The sequence below is a fragment of the Arachis stenosperma genome, chromosome 4 (genome assembly GCF_014773155.1).
Source record: "Arachis stenosperma cultivar V10309 chromosome 4, arast.V10309.gnm1.PFL2, whole genome shotgun sequence".
In the NCBI taxonomy this organism is placed as follows: domain Eukaryota; kingdom Viridiplantae; phylum Streptophyta; class Magnoliopsida; order Fabales; family Fabaceae; genus Arachis; species Arachis stenosperma.
The window spans coordinates 141711333-141737030 of NC_080380.1; the positions used below are offsets into that span (position 1 = coordinate 141711333).

General features: G+C 30.3%; 3 protein-coding genes across 3 annotated transcripts; 1 reads left to right on the forward strand and 2 right to left on the reverse strand.

Moving 5' to 3' along the window:
• Positions 1-874: 874 nt before the first annotated feature.
• On the reverse strand, positions 875-1495 carry LOC130975744 (uncharacterized). Its single transcript, XM_057900485.1, has one exon. It carries the CDS (start codon positions 1493-1495, stop codon positions 875-877), a length of 621 nt encoding a protein of 206 aa, XP_057756468.1.
• A 7390-nt stretch (positions 1496-8885) lies between these two features.
• LOC130975745 (uncharacterized) lies at positions 8886-9302 on the forward strand. The gene is made up of 2 exons (XM_057900486.1): positions 8886-9029; positions 9108-9302. Exons 1-2 carry the CDS (start codon positions 8886-8888, stop codon positions 9300-9302), a joined length of 339 nt encoding a protein of 112 aa, XP_057756469.1.
• A 5670-nt stretch (positions 9303-14972) lies between these two features.
• LOC130974233 (polyphenol oxidase I, chloroplastic-like) lies at positions 14973-17084 on the reverse strand. The gene has a single exon (XM_057899022.1). It carries the CDS (start codon positions 17024-17026, stop codon positions 15224-15226), a length of 1803 nt encoding a protein of 600 aa, XP_057755005.1. The 5' UTR covers positions 17027-17084; the 3' UTR covers positions 14973-15223.
• Between the last annotated feature and the right edge of the window lie 8614 nt (positions 17085-25698).

Sequence of the window (25698 nt, forward strand, 5' to 3'; positions counted from 1 at the left end):
TTGATTGTAGCCGGAATAGGCGTCCATGAAGCTCAGATACCGGTACCCCGCTGCCGCGTCGACAAGTGCATCTATGTTGGGAAGGGGAAATAGTCCTTGGGGCATGCCTTGTTGAGGTCGGAATAGTCCACGCACATTCTCCATTTGCCATTGTGCTTCTTTACCAGAACTACATTTGACAGCCAGGTCGAGTAGTCTAGTTCTCGTATGAAGCCTGCTTCTAGGAGGCTGGCCGTCTGCCTGGCCACCTCCTCTGCTCTCTCTTGGGACATCTTCCTTCTCCTTTGGGCCACTAGGCGGGTGTCCGGCTTGACGGCCAGGTGATGTGACATGACTTGGGGGTCTATGTCCGGCATATCGGCCGGTGTCCAAGCGAATAGATCTCTATTGGCCCTGATCATCTCTACTAGAGGCTCTTTCAACTCATGTGGGAGGTTTCTATTAACAAACGTGAACTTTTCATCTGTGTCGCCGACCCTGAACTTCTCCAGGTCCCCCTCTGGTTCTGGTCTCGGCTTATCGTCGACTCTGGCGTTTAGGTCGGCATCCTCGTCGTCATGGTCACGATGTCGCCTCCTCGGCTCTCTTATAAGGTGTGAAAATTCAATCAGCTTTCCGTCCCTTATCGCCTGTTCTAGTGCATCCTTCAGGTCAAAGCAGTCCTGTGTTTGGTGTCCATAGCCCTTGTGGTAGTCGCAGTAGAGGCTCTTGTTTCCCCCGGTGCGGTCCTTGAGTGGTCGGGGCTTCGATAAGATTCCTTTCTCGGCTATTTGCTGATAAACTTCCATGATGGGGAGGGTGAGTGGGGTGTAGTTGGTGAATTTTCCTACCGGGGGAACGATCTGGATGCCTTGCTCGGGCCTCCGTCTCTGACTTACTCCTTCTGCCTTTCTCCGTTACCGTGTTGCCTGGGTTGATTGTAGGAGGGCTGTCGTTTGTTGGCAGCCACAACTCGGCTAACTTCCTCATCGTTTATGTACTCTTTGGCTACGGTTTGGATCTCGTGCATAGTCCAGACCGGATTTGTGGTGAGGTGTTTTCTGAAGTCCTCGTTAAGGAGACCGTTCGTCAGACAAAGGCTGGCCACCAAGTCGGTTAAGCCGTCGATCTCCAAGCACTCGTCATTGAACTGGTCCAGGTATTTCCTGGTCATCTCCCCGGGCCTCTGGGTTACCCCGAGTAGGTTGATCGGGTGCTTTGCCTTTGCTATCCGGGTTGTGAATTGAGCTAAGAAGGCACGGTTGATGTCCGAAAACCTATAGATAGACCCCTGTGGGAGGCCGTTAAACCACCGAATCGCGGGTCCTGCCAGGGTGACCGGGAAGGCGCGACATCGGACCTCCTCTCCTACCCCTTCTAAGTTCATCCTGGCCTCGAAGGCCGTCAGATGTTCCAGGGGGTCTTGTGTCCTATCGTACCTCATGTCTGTCGGCTTGTCAAAATTCTTTGGCAGCCGGACCTCGAGGACAGAATGGTGAAACGGGGTTGCACCCATTATTACAGGTTGCCGCGTTCTCTCGAACCTGCCTTCGTCCCTTTCGCGTTCTTCTTTGTTAGCTCGTGTTCTTCTGTTTCGAGAGTATATGAGGGGGTCGCGTCATCTCCTCGGGCGCTCGCTCTCTTCCTGACTACTTCCAGTCTCATATACTGGGGTGGATTCACGCCGGGAGTGGCTTCTTTGGGAGGTCCTTTCCCGACTCTCGGGAGAAGGAGAATAGTTTGGGTCAGAGGTGTGCTGGGTGCGTTCCTGTTCTGCCAGCTGACGCTCTAGATTCTGCATCCTGTGGCACAGCTCTTGCATTATTCGGGCATTGTCGCTGCCGATTTCCCCGAACGGGCGGCCTTCGGCAGCTCGTACGGTCGTCCCGACCCGTCGTGGGGGGGATCTTGCTCGTCCTCTGGATGAAGCCGCGGAGGCAACCCCCCTGGGATTAGCCCTGCCTTCGAGCTCTGCCGCACCAGTTGCGATGTCCATCTAGGCGATTCCCACAGACGGCGCCAATGTACGGTCAATCGATTACCGAACGGTTCGGGAGGGGGATTTGAGATGGTGGAAATGCCTTGATCGGTGTGACTGTGCGGGAGGTGATCAGCCGGAAAAACGATGTCTCGATGTGGAGAGAAAAAAGGGGGTGTCACCTGCAAAGACACTTCGACGCCCTAATCAGTTAGTGTGTAGGCAAAAGGTGGGTAGGTGGTGTGTGACGTACCTTGGGGGAAGGGCAGGTCCTTCCCCATTTATACCGTGTCAGAGGTTGTCCCTGCAAGGATGTGCCCACCTTTCTCGAAGCTTCCTCACAGCTGTGGTGGAGAGCTGTCAGGACGCGTGTCCGGGTTGCGTGGCGAGTATTGTGTGTCCGACCGTTCGAGTCGGGTCCTCAGTGGGTCGGGTTGACCCACAAATGGCCTGGGCCAGGCCGTAACAATGTTCAAGAAATTAGAGTATAAAAATTTTGGCATACAACATAAATATTTTAGTATCCAAAATATAAAATTTTAAAGAACCACATATCTAAAATATTAACACCTAACTAATAAAATATACACAACACATAAATTTTAGTATACAACATATAAATCTTAATGTATAGCACAAAAATTTTAGTATACAATACAATTTTTAAACGACTACATATCCATAATATTGATTCACTCAACTAACAAAATACATTCGTACAAGTACATTAGCAGCAAAAAATTTACGTATTATGTATAAAAATTTCTATGCTATACGCAAATATTTATGTGCTATATGTAAAAATTTTATACTATACCGATAAATTTGTGTTACACGCAAAAAATTTTGTGCTATATTAATAAATTTCTATATTTTCTAATAAAAATTTCTTTACTACAAAAAAAAAGAGTAATAATGACATATGTATGCATTTTTTTCGTTAAATTTATATTAAATTATCAGATTTAATTATAAAAATAATACATAATAGTTCATCTTTAAACGCTACTTGCTAAGTATGGAGTGCTGCACTCTTGTTAATTCAGCAAATCTCAACACTTTATTTATAGTCCCCATTACATTTGAAAATTTTTTTGAGTAGTATATGATAATAATATTTATTTGCCCCATTAAATTATTAAATTTGACCCCACAATAAATTTTTACTCAACTTTTAGTACTTCATAGTCAATTTAAAAATTTCATATTAGATGTCATTAGAATGATCAATTCTCAATTTAAATGAAATTTGTGTTTTTTCTTAGAAATCAACTCGAAAGAGTGTTATTTATCTTTTTTTATATTAGTTTTAATTTTTTTCTGTAACAACTACATTAATTGAAAGAACTTTTTTAACTATGAATCTCAATAAAAATTGACTTCTAATTGTATAAGAAGTAAATTTTTAAATAAGTATTTACTTATATATATGTACAAGAAGGTAAATTCTATGGTGCCTATAATTTGGTGCCTAACTTTTACCTAACTTATTTTTTGTGGTAATTTTTGAATATTTAATAATTATTTACTTTTATACTTTTAAAATTAAATATTAATTTTTAACCATTTTTAATAAGTTAGGCAAACACTTTTAGGCACCATAGCAATTACCGTAAAAGAAATTCTACACATCCAAATTTTTTTATGAATTAAGTCTAATTAAGTTAAACAATAAAACTTAAAATAATATTAGTCATAATTGATTTTTGTTGTCTTAGACAAATTTGATTGGACTTGGTTAACAAAAAAATATGAATATGTAGTATTCTCCTATATAAAAAGATAGATATTTATAAAGGTAAAATATATTTTTTGTCCCCGAAGTTTGGCAAAAGTTTTAAAATACTCTTAAATTTTATTTTGTTTCAATTTTATCCAAAAAATTTTCGATTTGCATCAAATATACCATCGGAAGCTAAATTTTCAAATAATTTAAGACCAATATAACAATAATGCATGAAAATTATGCTTGATTTGCTTGTGTTGAGGGGTTGTTCTTATGAAATTGTTGTTGAATTGATCTTAAATTTTTTGAAAAATTAGCCGTCAGGAGTATATTTGATGCAAATCGAAAACTTCTAGGACAAAATTGAAACAAAATAAAATTTAAGGATATTTTTAAAACTTTTGTCAAACTTTAAAGATAAAAATATAGTTTACTCTATTTATAAATGATTATTTTAATATTTTAATTTATAAAATTAGATATTATAAAAACTAATCATGTTATATTTACATCGAAAATAACTATATATATATATATAAAAATAAAAAATACACATTAAAAATAAATTAATCAATACATATATTTATATACAAATATATAATAATTAATAAATAATTTAATAACTAATTTTTATATATACATAATATTTTTTATTATAAAAATTATTATTATTATTATTATTATTATTATTATTTTGCCCTACTATTAAAATTTTTTAAATCTGTCACTGATCACGTTGAAGATGAGCTACTAGTTAAAGCATGATAAAGATGCTTAAAGATACCAGATGAGTAACAATAGAGTAATAGAGAAGAGTTTCATCAAGTTTTGCTGAGTACTTCGCTGGTGTAATATGATTGTTTTGTCTCGGGTCGTGTTGAATGAGGGATTTTTTTTTCGGTCTATACAAGCTTATTCGTTCATAAAAATCAATACCAAATTGGATAGTTAAAATATTAAATAAATTGATAAAAAAAATTTTTGATGACAGATTTGTTTAAATGATATTATTTTATAAGTGTGGAAGCACTTGCTATGTGTCATGCGCAAACATTAATGTTATTCATAATCTTTGTTAAAAGTTATATACATAAAAAGATAAAGTGAATTAATTGTGTTATATATCTAATTAATTTATTTTAAAAAAGTTAATAAAAAATAAAAAAATTAATATTAATTTTTTTTACATAATACATCTCTTTGTCATGATATAGTTTCACAAAATCTATATTTTAAATATTTTATGCATTTACCATTCATATTATATTAAATAATCTATATTTTATGAATTCAATCTATATATATATATATGTCACATTTTATTATTGACCAAATTCAAACCAAATAAAAAATAAAGCTAAATCTTTATATTTATTTTTTTCATGTTTCGATATTATAATAGTTCTTGCAAAAAAAAAAAGAAATTTAATCAGAAAATTCATATAAAAAATATTGATATGATTTTTTTAATAACAAAAGAATTTGTTAAAAATATGTTATTTTACTATATTTAAAATAAAATATATTATTTGAAAAAAATAAAAATTTATTATTTTGCATTAATAATATTATTAAAAATATATTATTAATTTTTCTTAAGATAATATTTTTTTATTCATCAAATAATATAACAACAAAAAATTTTTAACAATTGGATGTACTAAATAAATATTATATTTATTTAATTTTATATTACAAGTAAAATAAATAATTAATGTTTAAAAAAATAATTACATACTTTTATCTTACTAAATTATAATAAATAAATAAAATATATAAAATAATACAATAGTAAAATATCAATTAATTATAATTTAAATAATATGATTTTTTATATTAATAATAAATTAACTTTTAAAAGATATTATACTCTCTACTTTATCTAAAGTGTACTCACTTTTGTGGGTTTGTCATCAGATGTAACATCTAACTTGTTATCTGTTAACTTGGCTAATACATGATGATGTATAAAAATAATACTTCAAAAAATTTTCTTTATTTAATTATTATTTCAATAATTCACAAGCGATGTGCTAACGCAAGCGCATATGCTTAATTATTAATTCAAAAGAAAATTCTGGACAAAAACTTGTGGATATACAAGATAGATATAACAATAAATTAAGAATGTTCAAATTAGTTCTTAAAAAGTTACTTATTTTTTAAATTAATTTTTAAAAAATTTTATTAATTAAATTTATACTTTAAATATTTTAAGTTAGTTATGTTAGTTCTTCTGTCACTTTGTTTATAAATAGTATTAAAATTTATTAATGTGACACATTAAGCGACACTCCAACACACATCTAAGAGTCCTATTAATTGATTATTAACATGATTAGTTTATAAAATTAAATCAAATCAATTCTAAATTAAAGGACTCTAATGTTTCTTGTTTTCTCCTCAATTAGGTTTAATTTTGATTTGATCTAATTTCATAAGCTTATTATATTAATAGTCAATTAAAATATTTAGGTGTACGTTGGAGATTTGAAGTGTCACTTAGCGTGTCACATTAGTAAATTTTGACACTATCAACAAACAAAATAACGAAACATGACTAATTCAAAATTTTTAAAGGATGAATTTGATTAAAAAAATTTTCAGAGACCAATTTAAAGAACGAGTGATCTTTCAGAAATTAATTTGACTATTTATTTAACAAATTAAATATTACAGTAATAAATAACTAGTCATCACATCTTTTATAGGAATGGCAAAATGGGTCGATTCAGTCGGGCTGATCCTGCTAAAAGAAACTGGTCGAATTAAAATTTAAAACTCGCTAAATTTTAAAAAAATTTGCCAAATTCGCACCGCCAATTTTTCGAATTTTGACAGGACGGGGCAAGACGGACCAGTCTACAAAGTCAAAGATTTTTATTTTATTTTTTATTAAATAAAAAAATAATTATTATTACAAAATTAATAATTATATAATTTTTAAATATTTTTTATTTTTATTTTTTTAATTATTAATTTTATTTTATAATTTTGTATTTATATTTAAATTATGTGATTTATTTTTTAAAATAAAAATAATTTTATTAATAAGTATTATTTAAATAATTTTATTAAAATTAAAAATTAAAAAAATAATAAAAAATTTATATCATAATTTAATTATTTTTTATATTTAATTTTTTAAATAATATTTTTTAATTAATTTTAATAAATTTTATTTAAAAAAAAATAAAGTTACGTGGACTAACCTATCAATTTGTCAATCTACTGTAAAATAGAATGAGTTAACATTTTAAATTTATTTTAGTTGGTGAAACGAGTCTATCCTTCTATCTTTGCCACCCCTTGATTCTTCACATTAAAAGGGAGAGGACGCAAGGCAGAAAAAACACACCAATCACATTCTATATAAAAGAAATTAATTAATTAATTAAAAGTCGAGAAATTTAATTAATTAATTAATTAAAGGTCAAGGAATTTGTTTATCATTTTAATAATTATAAATTTCTATCCTATAATGATTTCAGATCTCGGTGTGTTTTTATTTTTTATTTTTTATTTTTTTAGATTTGTTTATCTTTCTATTTAGGAGTTTTTTTTATCTTATTTATTTATTTCAAAACCCGATTTTACATTTTAAATTTTACCCACTCAATTATATCTCCACCTGCGGCCGCTGCTACCTATGATGTGGAAATTATTAAATTAAAATATATATATAGGAAAGAATGTTCCGACTTTGGACCCATTTGAATTTGATTATTGAACTTTAGTTCTTAATAAGTTAATATATTGATCTTACAAATTCTGGTACATGATATCATTTTATACTAATTACCCTGAAATACCTTCAATATATATCCTTAATAATTTAATATATTTGGCTGATTTCATTCTCTGTTGGCTTGTCTACAATGAAAATATGAAAGACAGGAGTTCTTGAACAGTATTATTCTTCCTTCTCTTTCTTCTGATCTAGTCTTTAAAATTAATTTCTTGAAAAACGTTAGGTGGGAATATTTCAAACACTCAGGCGTTCAGTCTTAGACGACAGTACATCTCTTTAAAATAATAATAATAACAACAACATCAATAAATAACAACAACCACAATAACAATAACAATAATAATAATAATAATAATTGTTATTATAAGAAAATGGCAAGCCGCCGTGTATTGTTCATGCGCGGCCATATGTTCAATTGAGGTGAGATTAGAGATGTCAATACCATCTGAATCCACTGATACCTATTTCGTTCCTATTTGTTTGAGGCGGGTAATTATCCGTTTCATATCGAGATAGGTTTTTAGCGAGACGGAGTCGAATTTAGGTAATACATGTTCTTACTCGCTTCGTTATATATATAATATATATAATATATATAATTTTAATATATAATATATATAATATATGTAAAATAATTAATAAATAATTAATAATATTGTATCATATTTAAATTTTTACTTTAATTTATGTTATGTATCTGATAATAGTTATATGAATTTTAAAATTTAATTTTATTTATTGAATTTTAATAATTATAGAGACGGATAGGAATAGAGCAAGTACCCGTAGGAGTAGATAATTAGGATTCAACGTTTTACTACTCACAGATAAAAATAGGACAAATTCTATGCGAATTGTTATACAGCAGAACAGAATCGGATAGAGCAAAAATCCGCCCTTACCCACTCCGTTGCCACCCCTAGGTGAGGTCAATTCTTCATTATATGTTGATGCTCTTGGTCAACGTTTAATTTGTAGTTAACGTAATAATCTTGTTTCAAATATCACTACTTAATTGCGTTACTTATAATTTGAAATAATAAGTTTATCACATAATATCAAAGATTCTATTAGTAAATACTAAATAGTCAGTAATTTGATTATAGTGGTTTCGTTTGTATTTGGATTAGTATTTGTAAGGGATAAGTATGATTTTGGTCCCTAACGTAGGAGCCAAAAATTTATTTCGTCCTTCGGCTTTTTTTCGCAACAAAAAGATTCCTGAGGTTCCAGTTTGTTTTAAAATCGTCCCTCGGACAATTTTACCCCTGTGGTCGTTAGGTTTAGTTACGACCGTTGTAACGGATATTGGAAACATTAATTAATATAAATAAATAATAATAGAAGGATTAAATAAAAAGTGAATGAATGTCAAGTGCAGGGGAGGGAGGAATAACGACGGGAGCTGCTGTTGATGGTCGACGGCTAGGGTTCAGGAGACAGCGGCGTCCATGGCTTCCCAGAGCTCAAGAGCCTCACGTTTTCATACAGATGCAAAGGAGTTGCTCTGTGGCCATGGTGAGAGGCCGATTTTGCGAACTTCATCGACGAAGGATAACCCGGGACGAAGATTTTGGGGTTGTGTATACTATGAGGTAAAATATTCTTCCTATTTTGCTATTGTGGGTATGAGAATTTGAGATTTCTTCATATGTTTGTGTGGCTCCTGTTAGGTTCAGGATGACTGTGATTTCTTCAGATGGGCAGATTCGGAACCTAGAGGTGTTCAGCAAGAGGTTGAATTTGCAAGAAATAGGACGAAGATAACGAAATTAAAGGCAAGATTGAAGGAGGTGGAGACGAAGCTTTGGGTTGTGGATGCTCTATGTATTGCTGGGTGGGTGGGGTTTTTGTTCTTATTTCTGTAGAATCATTACAACTTAAAGCACCCAAATAGAATGCACCTAGGTTATAGATGATTTGGTAGGGAATGTTATGAGGTTTTCTGTCTTGTGTGGGTAGAGTTTGAAGGTATTCTGTGATGTTACAGTGGTTTAGGTGTGTAGCATGTTAAAACTGTTTGAATTATTGAAGGGAAGTGCTGTTTAATGTTGCCCAAATTATCACCTTCTTTAATAGTGGAGTTGTGTTATTTTGTAATGTAAATGTAGTTTTTGAGCAAAGCAGAAAAGCATTGAGTACAAGATCTGAAAATTCAATAATTAGTAATGGCATATTTCATTTGATGACTAGTTAAAACATACACAAATAAACTGTTTGCCTCCATATGCTTAGTACCAAAAAACAGAAAAGCAACACTTCAAGTGTCCTCAGGTACTTAATACCAAAATACAGTAATCAAACCAATGTAACTAAGGTAATGTTCTTAATGTAAATAGCCAGTACCAAAATTAAAAACACTACTTGTAAAACATTAACACAAGAGTTACAAAAGATTTCACACTCAAATCTTAAAGATTTTTCCACTGAGATGGAGGTAACTTGGCCATCAACCTCAGCTTCTGCAGGGGTAGATGAGGTGCACTGCATTGAATGACAGAAAATTCCTCTTTCTCACAGATGGCTGGCTAGGGGATTGTTTGTTGTTGGTGGAGGTTGCAGCTGATGCAGCCTTGTTCTTGGGCTGGGCCAGGATGTTGGACTGAGTGAAAGGTTTCTTAGGCTTAGTAAAAGCTTTCTTGGGTTGAGGTGCTTCTGTGGTGGGTCGGGCTTCACGTTTTTTGGACCTTGTGGGAATTTTTCTGGTATGAGATGCTGACAGATTGGTTGGTGACGGTGTAGTATTTCTCTTTCTCTCTCCCCAAACTGTCTGACCAGGTGCCAGCTTAGGTGCATTATTCTTAGCTCTTTTGGTTGAACTTTGGGCCTACAAACAAAATGTAAATCATAGAGACAGTTACACACATATTATATAGTAGTTAAATTAAATAGATGGCAATCATAATGGTAACTGAACCCTAAAATAGCATATCACAAACTCTTTTACCATCTTCTTAGGCTGGTTGTAGCCGCTCTTCTTGTGTCCCACTCCACCACAGTTGGAGCATCTTTGGACTTCTCCCCTCCGTGACATGTGAGTCTGGCTTCTGTTATCTTCATCTGCAGCCCATCGTTTCCTCTTCTTCACCGGTCTGTGGCTTGACTTTCTGTATGAAAGTGGGATGACATCATCATATTGAGTCCTCTCCCATAGCTCTAGGCCGTTTAAAGGGTGTATAACCTCCTGGTAGCACATGATGTAGGCTTCCTTCTTGTAGCAGTCATCCACATATGACTCCAAATTAAGGCTCTTGAAGGTGATGCAGCTGATGGCATGAGGACAAGAAATCCCACTCATTTGCCACTTCTTGCAAGAACATTCACCAGCAGCCAGATCCACAATATACTTATCTAGACCACACATAACCTCGTACTTACTAGTAGATGACCAGTATGGCCTCTAGTCCCTAGCTAAGCTTGCCCGTTTCTCTAATTTCTTCCTAATCATTGGCATAATGTTTTCTGGATAATTAAGAACCCTTTCCCTATTTGCAGCCTATCTAGTCATCATATAAACCCTAATATCCTCTAACATGCTCACAATTGGTTTCTCTCTTACTTCTACTAACACAACATTGAAACTCTCCCTCATATCATATTATTAACGAGGCTGTCACATTTAGATAGGAAGGTAAACCCGGATCTTGACCAGAACGTTGATGGAATGCCATTCAGATGTTTAAATGCTCCCTCATTCAGACCTTACAAAGATTTCATCTTTTTCTCCCAGCTCTGTCAATGACTTGCTTTAGCACACCTCCACATCTTGTTCTTTAGCTCTAAACCAAAAAACTTTTTCACAAAAATAGAGAATATATTTGAGTTTTCTTCTTATTAAAAAAATATATATTTTTTTTCGAAAAATTGGTATCACACTAATAAAAAATAAATCTTTTTAATTATTAAAAAAATAAAAAATATAAAGTATAATTTTTAATTTTTTATTATTTTTTATATTTATTTTTAATCCTATTTATAAAATTAATAATAACATATCACATTTTATTTTTTAATTATTAAAAAAATGAGAGAACCTATTCCCAAAATGGTGGCTCCAGCGAATTTCTTGCTCAATTTGCTCTATGTGAACAAATTAAACATAATCAGTCCAAGAAAAATTTATCAAAAAGAAAAAAACAACACAAAAGAAAACAGCTAGACCCACTCATTTAATTAATAATTTAATATCATGAAGCGAACGAGTAGTCATCTTTCACTTGCTACTATTAGAAGTAATTTGTAGATACTCATGTGCAAATCACTGGTCCCATGTGCCATGCCTTGTTGAATATTGATGATGACAGTTTTGAATTTTTAAAATCAAAATCTAAAGTAATTAATTTAACAACTCTACTACTAGTACACTGAAAAACTATTGAAAAATAAATAAAATATAAGTATATAATTCTAGTTATAGTTAGTAACTCGTCCTATTAGAGAAATGAGTTATTGCTAAATTTTGATATAAATATTATTATATTGTGTGGTGTGTATGATGAGAGGGAAGGGGGTAGGTAAGCAACTTGAAAAGGTGTGTGTCGTCGTGGACTCGTGGCTATACGGATATGTTAATAGTAACAGAATCTATATATGTGGCTAATTATTTTTCGTATGATAGATAAAGTTGTGAAATATACTAATATAAGTTTAAATAGGTGTATTTTACAAGTGTAATGATAATGACTAGTGAATAGCTAATACAAATTATGAGTATGAATTTGTATAACAAAAAAAATTATAATTTATAATTTTATAAATTATAAACTTTTTAAAATTAAAAAACTGAAATAGTAGTTCATAATTTTTAATTATTTTTTCACCCTGCTATTTGAAATCATATTTACGATTTTTTAGTTATTTTTTATCTTTTATCTTATTTAAAAATTATTACTCATAATTCTTTTATCTTAAATATCCTTCGTATCAATATATTATAATAAGATATTATAATATTAACGAAAATTACGGATAATACTATAATATAAAAATATCAGAAATTCAGAATGTTTGGGATTTGAGGACTCATCACCTATACACTTGTGTGAATTTGTGGCCCCAACGAAGCCAAGCATTTGTTAAAAAATTATGCACCTATAGTCAACCTTTAAACGAGAGTAAATAAATTTTCTTGTCCTTAACTTAGGTCCTAGGGAGTAAGTTTAATTTCGTTAGTACTTAGTAATATTTTGAAGGGTTTATTAGTAAAAATGTTTTAATAAATGCATAATAAATATACAAAAATTTAAAATTTTATTATTTTTTATAAATAAATTTTAATTATTAATAATCTTAACATGTTCTAATAAAGTACATATTAACGGTATTCTGTTTTTAAAATATCTTATTTTTACTTTGAATATTTTATTTTTTTGTTAAAAATATTTTTATTATTATCTTTTTTTTTTCTCTTATTCCTCTTTATTTCTATTTTTAAAATCACTATAATCATTATAATTATAATTGCTGTCACTAATACTTAAGAAAAAATAAGAAATACTATTTAAAAATTAAAATTGCCAAGCTTGAAATTAAAGCTGTTACATCCATGACATATCAGAGGAATTCATTCCAGAAGAGTAACTCAAACTAGAACCGTGGTAACTGATTCTACATATTCCATTGGAAGAGTCAAATTAAATTCTTGAATGGTCTTATTTTTTTCCAAAGCCACATGTTGATGTATGTGGTTTAGGCCTCCACATCATTTAGAACTTTCCTTGTTATAATAATTCAAGCAAAAAAAAATTATTTTCTTCCACGCCGGCTTTTTTCTTTAATTTTCTTACATTCTCATTTCAATGCCTAATTTCTAACAAGACATATCTTAATAAGATTATCAATTGAAATACTTTTGTAGAAAATATACAAAATTTAACATTTATAATATATTATTATGTATTTTCTAAAATATATTTATAATATATTTATTAAGATTGTGACCATCTATTTTAAACCATGAACCTACTAGTTTTGTTTTTTTCTTAAAGAATATTATGTATATATTAAAACTTTTTACTTAATTAATCAAAATATATATATTATTTTATATATTTTTAATATTATTTTGTGTTTTAACATATATTTTATAAATTTAACTATTTTGTGTTTTAAAAACATATCATAAGAATATAATAATTAAATGTTCTTAAATTTTATATATTCAATATATTAAAAATAAAAAATTATTTTTTTATCATTTTTGAATAAAATATTTCTTTTGTTAATATTCTTAAAAGTCTAATTAGAATTCTTATATTAATTTAATATTTAATATTTAATTTTTAATGTACCGTATTATGACTGAGATATTTTATCGAAATATTATTAGATCACGTGAGTATCCGTATCTCACATAAAACATTGTACTTTCTATACTTTATAAAGTTTAAAAATATGATCGAATAATCGACGAAACATTGGTTTTTGATAAATTGGTTAGGTTAGGTATGGCAGAAATTATAAGATTTTATAATTCATTAACATTCCCTGGGAAGAAGGGAAAATGATTTTATATTACAAATAGACGAAATTGATATATTTATGATAGTAGATGGAACTATAATTACTTCCGTACAATTTTCTGTGACGACGGAAATGACAATCGAAAATCATGTAGGGCTGTCAAACGGGCTAGCCCGGCCCATTTAGGCCCAGCCCATTAAGTCTATGGGTTAAACGGGCTGGCCCATTTAAGCCCGCTTTATTCGCGGGCCAAAATTTTTTAGTCCGGACCATTTATAGTCAGCTCGATGGGTTAAACGGGCCAGCCCGTTTATCATTTTATTTTATTTTTTGAAAAATATTTTGACAAAAAATACCACTTTTAGGTCAAAAACCATTAAAAAATTTTTTTTTTTAGTTGATGGGTCAGATTTTTGGGTCGGATCGAGAAAAATATTAGCTAAAAGTGTTACTTTTTTTTAAAAAAATGAAAAAAAAAATTAAACGGGCCACCCGTTTAGCCCGCGGGCTAGCCCGTTTAACCCGTCATTTTTTTCGGGTTAATCGGGCTCAGCCCGTTTAACCCGAAATTTAAACGGGCTTAATTTTAGGGGCAAAGCCCGCCCATTTAAACGGGTAAACGGGCTGGCCCGATGGGTTTAGCCCATTTTGACGGCCCTAAAATCATGTACATCAGTACATATGCTCCTTCCAATTTTTTATATTAATATATCGTTACTAAAACTGTATTTTAAATTGATCTAGAATGAATAATTATTCAAAATTTTAATTAAAAATAAAAATAATTTATATTAGTTTAATTTTACTGTATATCAATCATATTTTTTATAATAAATACAATTTACAAAAATATTATACACTACTAAATTAATTTATATATATGTGTGTATTATTTTATATTTTATATAAATAATTAATTTCATGACTAATTGTTATATAGTAAGATGATTGTTCTATTTAAAATCAAACACCGGAATCTTAACAATAACTACCTTATTATCTAATAAGATTTCTATATTTTTTAAAAGCAATGAAATTAAATCCCAAAAAACTTACAAAAATTCTAAATGCAAAAATTAAATCACAACTTTTCTTTGCATTCCAATCCAATCCTAAATAATCTTTCCATAATACATGAAATTTGTAATACACCAAGAACAAAGAAGAAAAGAATAAATTTTCCAAAACTTTTTAAAAGAACTTATTATATACTAAACACATGATTTGATCGACAAATCAAACCACTTTCATCTTCCACCACCCCCTCCTTTCTTTTTCTTTTACCTTTTTTAGAACACAAACTATTAATTATTAATAATTACAATATCTACTTTGGTATATACTCAACCATGATGCTTCCTATGCTGACCAAACCTTTTCCAACAATAGGGGCTAATGTTACCACAATATTTTCATCTTCTTCAGCTTCCAAAATCTCCAACACCTTTGATATAGCAACCAAATACTTAGTCTTTGATTTATGGCTACCATGTGGCACACTTGTAAAAGTGCCAACAAACTCTGCTTTATCTGGCCCACTCAGCATTTCTTCATCATCATCAACATGAACATCAAACTTCACATCTTTATCACTATGCAAATCAATAATCTCCATAACCAAAACCTCTTCCTCTCTTTCCTTCTCCAATTTACTTCTCAATTTCTTAGGCCTATTAACAACAACACTTACCTTAGAATCCAAAACCAAAGGAAACTTGGTAATAGTAGTAGTCATTGGATCTTGTGATGATGCCAAAAGTGAAGCCTTCTTTTCTTGCCTTTGCAACTTGCTTCTACTTGGTTTTGGAGAAGCATTAAGCCAAGGAAGTTCAACTTCTTCATAAACATACCCTAACTTCTTAGTATCAAGAGAATCTCTTATATTAACACGAACAAGATTCAGATTCTCATCATAGAAGAAAAACTCGGAATCTAACCAGTCTTGATCATCTCTATAATCTTTTCTACCACCATCCAAAGAAGTCCAAATCCCCCATAACCTATCCAAATTCGAATGATGAGGATAGAAAATGGGGTCTCTGGCCGCCGTATAGAACGTTCCCATGTCTTCCTGGCTCGGAAGATCCGCCCTTCCGACCCATTTATGGACGGTGTTATGGGGAGCAAGCTCAACCGACCCAATGGCCGGCTGAGCTTGATCCCCATGACGATAAACACCGCCCATGAAAACTTCTTTAGTATCTGCCAAAACCATTTGCTTGTACATGAATGCAAGATTATATTTGACTTGTTGATCTTGAGTAGTGGATTCAGCATTGACGTGGTAGTTAAGGTCAACGATATAAGGTGGTAAGTGTCTTGGGTCTCTAAGGTGGTGGTAAAGTGAAGAGTTTGGGTTTGCAAAGTACTTTGGCATTTGCATGCCTTCAATGGAATCCCAACTCCAATATGGGACAGCGAAATTTGGATCCCCAATTAAATTCCCCAAGATTCTCTCAAAGAAATAGATGTACCAACGGTGGAAAGGGTAGAAAAGCCATGATCTATGGATGTCAATCTTTAGGTTTTGGAAGGGGGGTTTTTGAGGGTAACCACCATTGCAATAAACACAATGGACTTTGGCTTGTTGTATGTAATTACGTGGGTCATTTTCAGGTAGTGATTTCATAATGGCAATGCCCTTTTCTAATTTGGCCATGTACTCATCATCTAGCAAGTGGATTGGTTTTCTAACCCTAAGAGGAGCATTTGGTTTTGCAAATTCTTTGAAATCTATGATCTTTAAGGGTGAGGGTAGAATTGGACAACAATATGGTAGGGTTATTGCATTTGGAGGTAGCTCTACAGGGCCACACTTTGCAATATCTGGGGAGATTGCTCTTGATATGTTTTTCTTTGTGAAAACAGAGGAGGGTGAAATGTCATTTATACCCTTGAATGCAATGAAAGGGTTCCTCCATGTGGATCTCCGTAGACTAAGATTGGGTTGATCTGTTTGGTCATTGGAGGAGTAGTGGTGGTTGTTTTTGCCGTGAAAAGTGGCCAAGAAATGAGAGAAAACACTGGTGTAGGTGAAGAATGAGGTGGAGATGGTGGTGGTGTTGATGAGAAAGAAGAGGACAATAATGAGAGCAAAGAAAGTAGATAGAACCCGTGAAAAAGGACTCATCTTTTTCTCTGTTTGATACCCTCTTTACTCTGATTCATTGCCTATGCCCCTTGCTTGTTGGGAACGTGTGTATAAATAAGAGAGAAAGAGAGAGGAAAAGTAAATTTCAAACTTCAAACACATGCACAAAGGTCTATAATGTAATTGCCAATAAGGCCATATTATTCACAGAAAACAAAATATCTTTGGTATGTAATGGTTTTGGACTCCAGGATGAAATCGTGGAAGAAATGTGTCCAGTAATTTTAAACGTGCGGGAGTCCACATTCTAGTAAGCTACCCTTTTTAAGTTGAATTATACTATGCACTGCAAGACTTGGTCTAATAACATTTATGTATGTTTTGCTAGAGTATATTAGGATTACGACTAAAGTAAAACTCATGACGAGAAAAGAAGGGGTGTGTGTTAGGATGTATGATAAAAAAAAAAAAAAAGTTGAACTATATTACGGTGAAATTGTTGAAAAGTGTTATATAATTTAATATATATTTAATTAAATTAATGTTTAATCATTTTTAACTATTAATTTTACATGAATTTTGGTTACTATATATTTTTTTAATGTTTATAAATTTTAAAAAATATTTATTTTATTAAAAATATTATGTGCATGTTAAAATTGGTCACTAAAATTAACTATTATATATTTGTGTATAAATATATATGTAGTTTGACTCATTTTTAATATATATTTTATATTTTAATATATATTTTATACTTATAATTAATTTTAGTAGTTGATTTTGATATACTCCTAACATAATTGTCAATTTATATCAATTTTATTATTAATATTTAAAATTTATTTTAAGTTAACTTCTATACATTTGTTTCGCCTATTGGTATACCAATAGTTTAATTAAGAGTAGGAAACATAATCATAAAATAAATATTAAAAAAATTTTAATGGAGTATTTTAAAAATTTTAAATTTGATGTGTATATAAAGTAAAACAGTTCTAAATTTTATTTTGCATCGAAGATAATTGATGAAATGAGATCAATTTCATTTTAAAGAGATAGTTTTACTTTGTTGAATGAATCAATTAAATTTTATCACTTTGTATAAAATTTTAAATAAATTAAAATCAAACATTTAAATAATAAATATCACCTGTAATCTTAAATCACTATTTATGATATATAGTTGTATAAATACTGATATGTTATTTTATAAAACTTAAAATAAAATTGAATTGAAACTATGGGACAAAAATAGTTACAAAATTTTTAATTGGACACAATGCTAAACGAAATAAACAAAATATCTAATGAATATATGAAGATAAACCTAAAATTTATTTAAAAAATTAGGGGTGAAATTGATTTTATTATAATTTATAATTTCTTGTAAACGGTAGAGGGACAATAATTCCTTGTAGGAAAATGAATGACTTGAAAAATCCCTTGCTAGAATTTCGTCTTACAAGACATTATTGTGGCTTTCAGGATCTCGGTGTTATGTCTTGCCTTCTTTCGTCATATGAACAATTCCTTCAACCTATGTTTGATAGGTGGTGTAGTCTATGGTGGCCACAAATTTTGGTGTCTATGATGGTAATGGACTTTACAAAATAATATTTTCAATCAAATAAAATGAAAAATTGAAGCACGTTTTAATTTTATTAATAAATAATAACATGTTTATGAGTGTAAATAAAAGAAAAAAATTAAATTAGATCATTTATCATATTTTTTTGACAAAAAAATGAACTATCGTTTTTTCTCGTCGTCGGAAATGAAATCGCTACCAATACTCAAAATTTAAAAAATGATAGTATTTAAAAATACTTACATTGCATTAATTTTTTTCTCACGTTAATAAATAATTATTTATATCTTTTATTTTTAATTAAAATAATTATTTTATTCTGCAATAAAAATTTTGAAGTCTAAAGTTACTGTTATTAATTAAATTTTAATATTAGTAAAGTGAAATTTAAAATTATTAATTACAAAAAAGAAAAGTATAAGTAGATAATAAAAATATTAATGCAATGTAAGTATTTTTAGATACTATTATTTTTAAAATTTTGGGCATTAATAGCGATTTCATTTTTGACGACGAGAGAAAACAATAGATTTTTTTTTTGTCAAGAAATATGATAAATGGTCTAATTTTTTTCTTTTATTTACACTCATAAACATGTCATTATTTATTAACAGAACTGAAACGTGCTTCAATTTTTTATTTTATTTAGTTAAAAATATCATTTTGTAAAATTCATAACCACCATAAACACTAAAATTTGTGGCCGCTATAGACTATACGTTGATAGTTTGTGCTTTGTCTGATTAAATTTGGACTCACAGAATTATATTTTGCTTAGTTTTTTTTGGGCATACAAAAACTTACTCCATTGAAAAATAAACTGAAGAATATTAAAAAGTTTGGTGCCCTTGAGTAACTTAAATATATAAGGCTGTGGAGTGTGGATTTTCTGTTATCAATAATTAGTTATTTGATTTTATTAGAAGATCACATACACGTCATACTAGATGGTCTTTAAGAAAAATATATATCTTATCTAAGAATATTTTGCTGAATTATTATATATATATATATATATATATATATATATATATATTAGATACAATATTAATATTTGTTTAATACAGTTGTTTTTATGTTTAACCATGTTATAATAAAAATATTTTTTTTTAAAATATTTTTAGACATATTTAAATATAATCATGTGTCAGTATTTTTTAATCTTATTTTTAATATATATTTTTAAAATAAGTTTATAAATAATATATATTATTATTTATTAAAATAAAAAATATTTTAAATATTTTATACAATTAAAAAATAATAAATAAATTAATTTATATTTTAATATTAATAAAATAATAAAATATTATTATATTTTATTTAAAAATATTTTATATTTGTATATATTATGTCTCTATATTTTATAAAAATTTAAAATATATATATTTATATATTCTATATCATTTCGTATTTTGTATTCATGTCACTGTTTTGTTGGTGCATCAAAGAATATCACTATTGTTCAATTTAGACTAGAAATCTAGAGTGTTTCTCGTTAGTAAAGGTAGAATCTCTACTTCTTGGGCATAAAGAAATACTGGATCTTGGAAGAGGTTACCCTGGCAGCAAGAATTAAATGCAGATGTTATTTCAGAGGAGGTAGAAGTTTTCAATACAAATAAAAATGAGTCTAAAATATCAATGTCTTATTTTATGGAAATGATAGATTGATAGACTAATTTATCGTAATTCAATACAAATAAAAAATAATTTATTTTTCATATTTTTTTAAGTTTTTAATGTTAACAAAATTGTTAGTTATTACTATATATGTCCTCAAATTACAAAAATAAAAAATATGAGTTTTAACTTAATTTTCAGTTGACAAACAATTTTAAAACTAAAACAAAATTTACAATACAATACAAAAATAGAGATAGAATTTTATAATAAGATAAAACAAAAAAATCATCTTTGTAGAGAAATTAAACAAATTAGAGAATACTTTTACAATATTTAATTGCTTTTAAACGGTTGGTTGATTTAATTAAAGATTTTAATTATAAAAATTTTATTAAAAATTTGATAAAATTATATATACAAAAAGTCTTGATAGAGCCATCAGATATTTTAGTAATTTTAGTTATTAATTAGTAACACAAATATTAAATTGTATTCAACAAATAAATTTTACTTATTTATATATATAAATTTTAGTAAATATAAGTTTAGACTGTGTTAATTCATGTGTATGTAAACTTTTATAAATATATATAAATATAAATTATTATTGATCAAGTATTGAGTCTAACTAACTGAAATTTTTAGAGATTAAACAAAAATGTCTAACTAACTTTTTATTCTATTATATTTATATTTTTATATCAGTAACATTCACATATCAGTAACATTTTCAATGACAGCTTATGAACTTACTAAGCAAGTTTTGATTTGTGAAATTAGTACAATCAAAATTAAATACAGTAAAAAAACAAAATTATAGTAAAGATCATTCTTAGGAATTAACATTTTTCCTTGAGCTGGGATTGAAGATGTCTATGAGACCAAATTTAGTGAAGCATGTCTGGAAGGGTCTTGGTGCAAGAGCTTTAGTAAGGATGTCAGTATTTTAATTTTTTGTCGAGATAGGTAATAACTTGATTAGGTTTGAAGTTGATTTTTCTCTCACAACATGACAATCAACCTTAATATGTTTAGTTTGCTCGTAGAACACAGAATCGGATGCAATGTAACGAGTAGATTGGCTATCACAATATAGAGGGATTGGGTTAAAGAGTTGAATGACAAGATCAGATAGCAAATAAGAGATCTACTGTGCTTCACATGTGGCTAGTACTAAAGCTCGATACTCAACTTCAGAAGAGGATCTTGCCACTGTTGGTTATTTTTTGCTCTTCCACGAAATTAATGAAGCGCCTAAGTAAAAATAGTAGCTTGAAATGGAACGTCGTATGTCTGTGCACGATGCCCAGTCTGCATTTGAACAGCCTAAGAGAGCCAAATCAAAAGTGGTTGGAAAGAAGTAGGAGATTATTTAAGATACTTGAGCATGCAGAGACCAGCTTAATAGTGCGCAAAGGTCGGGCAGTCAAGGCATTGGCTGAGCTTTTCAACAGTATAGGAGATATCAGGTTTTGTAGTTGTCAAGCAAACAAGTCTCCCAATTAGTCTTCTATATGATGAAATGTTGTCAAAAGGTGGTGTTGAGTCCTTTGCTAACTTAATGTAATAATCCATTGGTGTTGACATTGGTTTGCAATCAGTCATACCATACTCATCTAAGAGATCTAGAACATATTTCCTTTGATGTACTACCATGACTTTGCCGTTCCTTGCAATTTTGAGTCCCAAGAAGAATTTTAGCTCCCCAATGTCTTTGATTTTAAAAGATTCATGGAGTCTGAACTTAGTGTGTGTAATTTCTTCAAAATCATTTTCGATGAGTACTAGATCATGAACATAAATTAATATGGTAGTGAACTTATCATTATTTTTCTTTGTGAAGAGTGAGTAATCATGTTTGGATTGTGAATAACCAAGGCTCAACAACAAGGAAGTCAATTTGACATTTCATTGTCTGTTGGCCTGTTTTAATCCATAAAGTGTATTTTAGAGCTTGCACACTAAATCACTTCCATGAACACCCAGACCTTGTAATATTTGCATGTAAACTTTCTCTTCTAAGTCACTATGGAGGAAGGTTGTGTTGACGTCTAGCTAGTGTACATGCCACTTCTTGGCAGTTGCTAAGGCCAATAATGTCCTGAATGTTGTCATTTTTGTCACTGGACTATAAGTATAAAAAAAATTATAACCTTCTCGCTGTGTATACCTTTGCGCGACTAAACTGGTCTTGTACCTTTCAATTGAATCATCAACCTTTAGTTTGAGTTTAAAAATCCGTTTGCAGCCTATAGCCTTTTTGCCTTGAGGTAAAGAAGTGATAATCCAAGTATAATTTTCTTTAAGAGCTTCTAACTCAGCTGATATAGCTTCCTTCAAGCAAGATTGAGAAATGGCCTCCTCATAATGTCTTGGTTCGGGTGAAGCAGAGATGGCCACAGACAATGCATGATGTGTTTGTGAGAGATTGTCATAAAAAACATAGTTAAAGATATGATACCTTGAGGTTGGTTTGGCAATTGAGTCAATAGAGATTTGAAAGCAATAAAAGTCATTCAAGTATGAAGGTTTCTTTCTTTCTCTACTAGTTCTTCTAATGTTGTGATATTGTGTGTCATTGGTAGGTACAACATGAGAATTGTGAGTGATTTGTGAGTCTTGAGTGTGATTGTCATGAGAAGTTATGATTGGAGGTGTTAAACCTAAATGAGTATGCTGTGCTTCATCATAGTAATCAAACAAGATGTCAAAATTGTGAAAATGTTGATTATGAGTATTTGATGAAAAATAATAAAAATGTGTATCACGGTAGTTGGTGAATTAATTATTGAGTCTTGTGATAAAGTTTGATTATTAGTGGATGATTGAAATTTTTTGAAAGATAAAATGTGTCCATAAAAAACTGTATCCCTTGATAATGTGATTTCATTGATTCTAATATCTAAAACTAAGAACCCTTTGGTTTCTGGATTAAACCCTAAAGATATACATTTCTTAGTCCTTGGGTCCAATTTTCTTTTGTGATTTATCAGTGTAAAAATGTATACTAGATTTTCAAAAACTTTAAATTTCGAAAAATTAGGTTTTGTGTTGCACAAAATATCAAAAGGGGATTTATTCTTAAGTAATTCAGTTTGAAGGCAATTAATGATATCAGTGGCATATAGGACAGCTAAGTCCCAATAACAGTTTGGTATTGAAGAGTGGAATAGTATAGTTCTAGTCACTTGTAAGAGATGTTAGTGTTTTCTTTTTACAATACCATTTTATTGGGGAGTTTCAACACATGATTTTTTGTGTAAAATTTTTTGTGAGCTATAAAATTGTGGTTGTTGAAACTCTTTTTCATTGTCTGATCTAATACACTTAATTTTACTTCCAAATTGAGTTTTTGCAAACTGAAAAAATTGTTGGATGAGCAAACCAGATTCAAATTTTAGTTTCATAGGAAAGACCCAAGTGAATCTGCTGTTGTCTTCAACTAGAGTTAAAAAGTACTTATTGCCATTGATGGATGTAACATGAATAGGTCTCCAAATATCAGCATATATTAAATCAAAGCAAGAATTAGATTTTGAAGCACTTAAAGAAAAAAGATTTCTTTTGTGTTTGGCATAGTGACATGAATCACATGAAGAACACATAACATTTTTATTTATTTTGAGTTGTTGGATAGAGGGATACAATTATGACAAAGTGTATAATTTATTGAAAGAAAAGTGACCAAGCCGGAGGTGCCACATTGTGGTGTCATCAAGCTTTGGCAATAGTGTGGTGTGTAATGCAATGTATGATGCTTGTGCTATAGAATGTGAAATAATCAGTTCTTTATTTCATATAAACCTGCATTGACTTCAGCTGCTCCAATCTTCTTCATTGTATAGTAGTCCTGGATCTCACATCCAAATTTATTAAAATTGACAATCAATCGATACAATTAAGGCTGACACAAAGACTAAATTTAGTGCAAACTCAGGAAGGTATAGAACATTTGTGAGATAAAGAGAATTTGATAATTTGACAATATCAGAAATTGATGCAATTAAGATGGATTTGTTTGGTAATATGACTCTAATAGAGTTAATTTTGTAATATGAATAGAAATTGTTAATGTTGTATGAGACATGAATGGTTGCACCAGTATTAATGATCCAAGATGCATATGCAGAATTTTGATTTTGTGAAGTAAGTTTAATGACCAAGTTACTTTCATTTTGATTCTTTGTATCTGTGGCAAGGGAAAATTGGTTGACATTGTGAGGATTGGTGGCTCCATTTTATTGTAGGAGAACTAGAAGAGCCTATTTCTGCTCCAAAGTAAAGGATGTGCATGGGTCAATGCTTTCTTTGTATAGCTCAAGCGCGTCACTGTCTTTTGCATCATCAATATTAGCAGTGAGACTATTGGTGGACTGTACCATTCTTTGCTTGATGTAGGGAGGAACTCCATGTTTCTTATAGCATACATCAATAAGATGGCCTATCTTGCCATAAAAGGAACACTGTTTAGGTTGTGATCTACCACCAAAGGTTTGATTTCGACCTCCCCTTCCATCTCTCCCTCTGCCTCTACCTTGGTTAAAATGAGTGTAGCTGGAATTTCTATCAACTGCATTAATGAAAGGTTTTGAATCAAAATGCTCATTGTCAACAATTTGTCATTCTTGTTGCAAGAGTAGAGAAAAGGCTTCATTAATAGAGGGGAGTGGTTTTGAATCAAAATGCTCATTGTTGAAGAATAATTAACGTAAATTTTTTTAAAACTCTTCTTTAAAAGAATTTATGTATCTGCAATTTAAAAAAAATCAATAAAATTTTAAAAAATAATGCTAAAAAGAATTAACAGATTTTTAAAAAATAGTGTTAAAATATAAAAAAGAACAATCTAAGTAAAATCTAAATAAAATTTAAAAAATAACAACTTAAACAACAATCTAAATAAAACAATTTAAAACTTAAAAAATAACAACCTAAGTAAAACAACCCAAACTTAAAATTTGAAAATAACAACTTAAGCAAATAATAATTTATAATTTATAAATATAAATCTAAAAATTCCTAGTGACGACACCTAAGCAAATAAACTCCCAGACTCAATGTATGAGCGCCACGTCAGCAAATTGGCTCCCCATTTGTATTACTATAAAAATAAATATATGCTTACTCTTCAAATTATTTAACTAATAAATTAAAATAATAAAATAATAATATAAACAATAACAAATAATTTAAAATTTCATTATTCTAATTTCATATTTTAAAAAAATTGAATAATCTTTTTATTGTCAATGCAATTAAATATCTCTCTTTCTATATATGTGACTAAACAATCAATTAAAAATCTTTTTATACAACAGAAGATTAAAAAGATGGCGACGACGTCTCTGCTTATGAATGTCTTCAATTGCGGGTTAGGGTTTTTATTATCTTATCGTTACTTGAAACCTTCTACATTCACCCATTTTCTTCTTTTGGTCTACCGATAAGATAATGCAATCTTATCCTGAACCAAAACTTCACCCCACCCGACCCA

Bases quoted from the DNA above. Each gene is read 5' to 3' on its own strand.
- LOC130975745 (XM_057900486.1), top strand. From the start codon at position 8,886: ATGGCTTCCCAGAGCTCAAGAGCCTCACGTTTTCATACAGATGCAAAG. The intron at 9,030-9,107 runs GTAAAATATTCT...GGCTCCTGTTAG, and splicing joins GGGGTTGTGTATACTATGAG to GTTCAGGATGACTGTGATTT.
- LOC130975744 (XM_057900485.1), bottom strand. From the start codon at position 1,495: ATGGGTGCAACCCCGTTTCACCATTCTGTCCTCGAGGTCCGGCTGCCA.
- LOC130974233 (XM_057899022.1), bottom strand. From the start codon at position 17,026: ATGAGTCCTTTTTCACGGGTTCTATCTACTTTCTTTGCTCTCATTATT.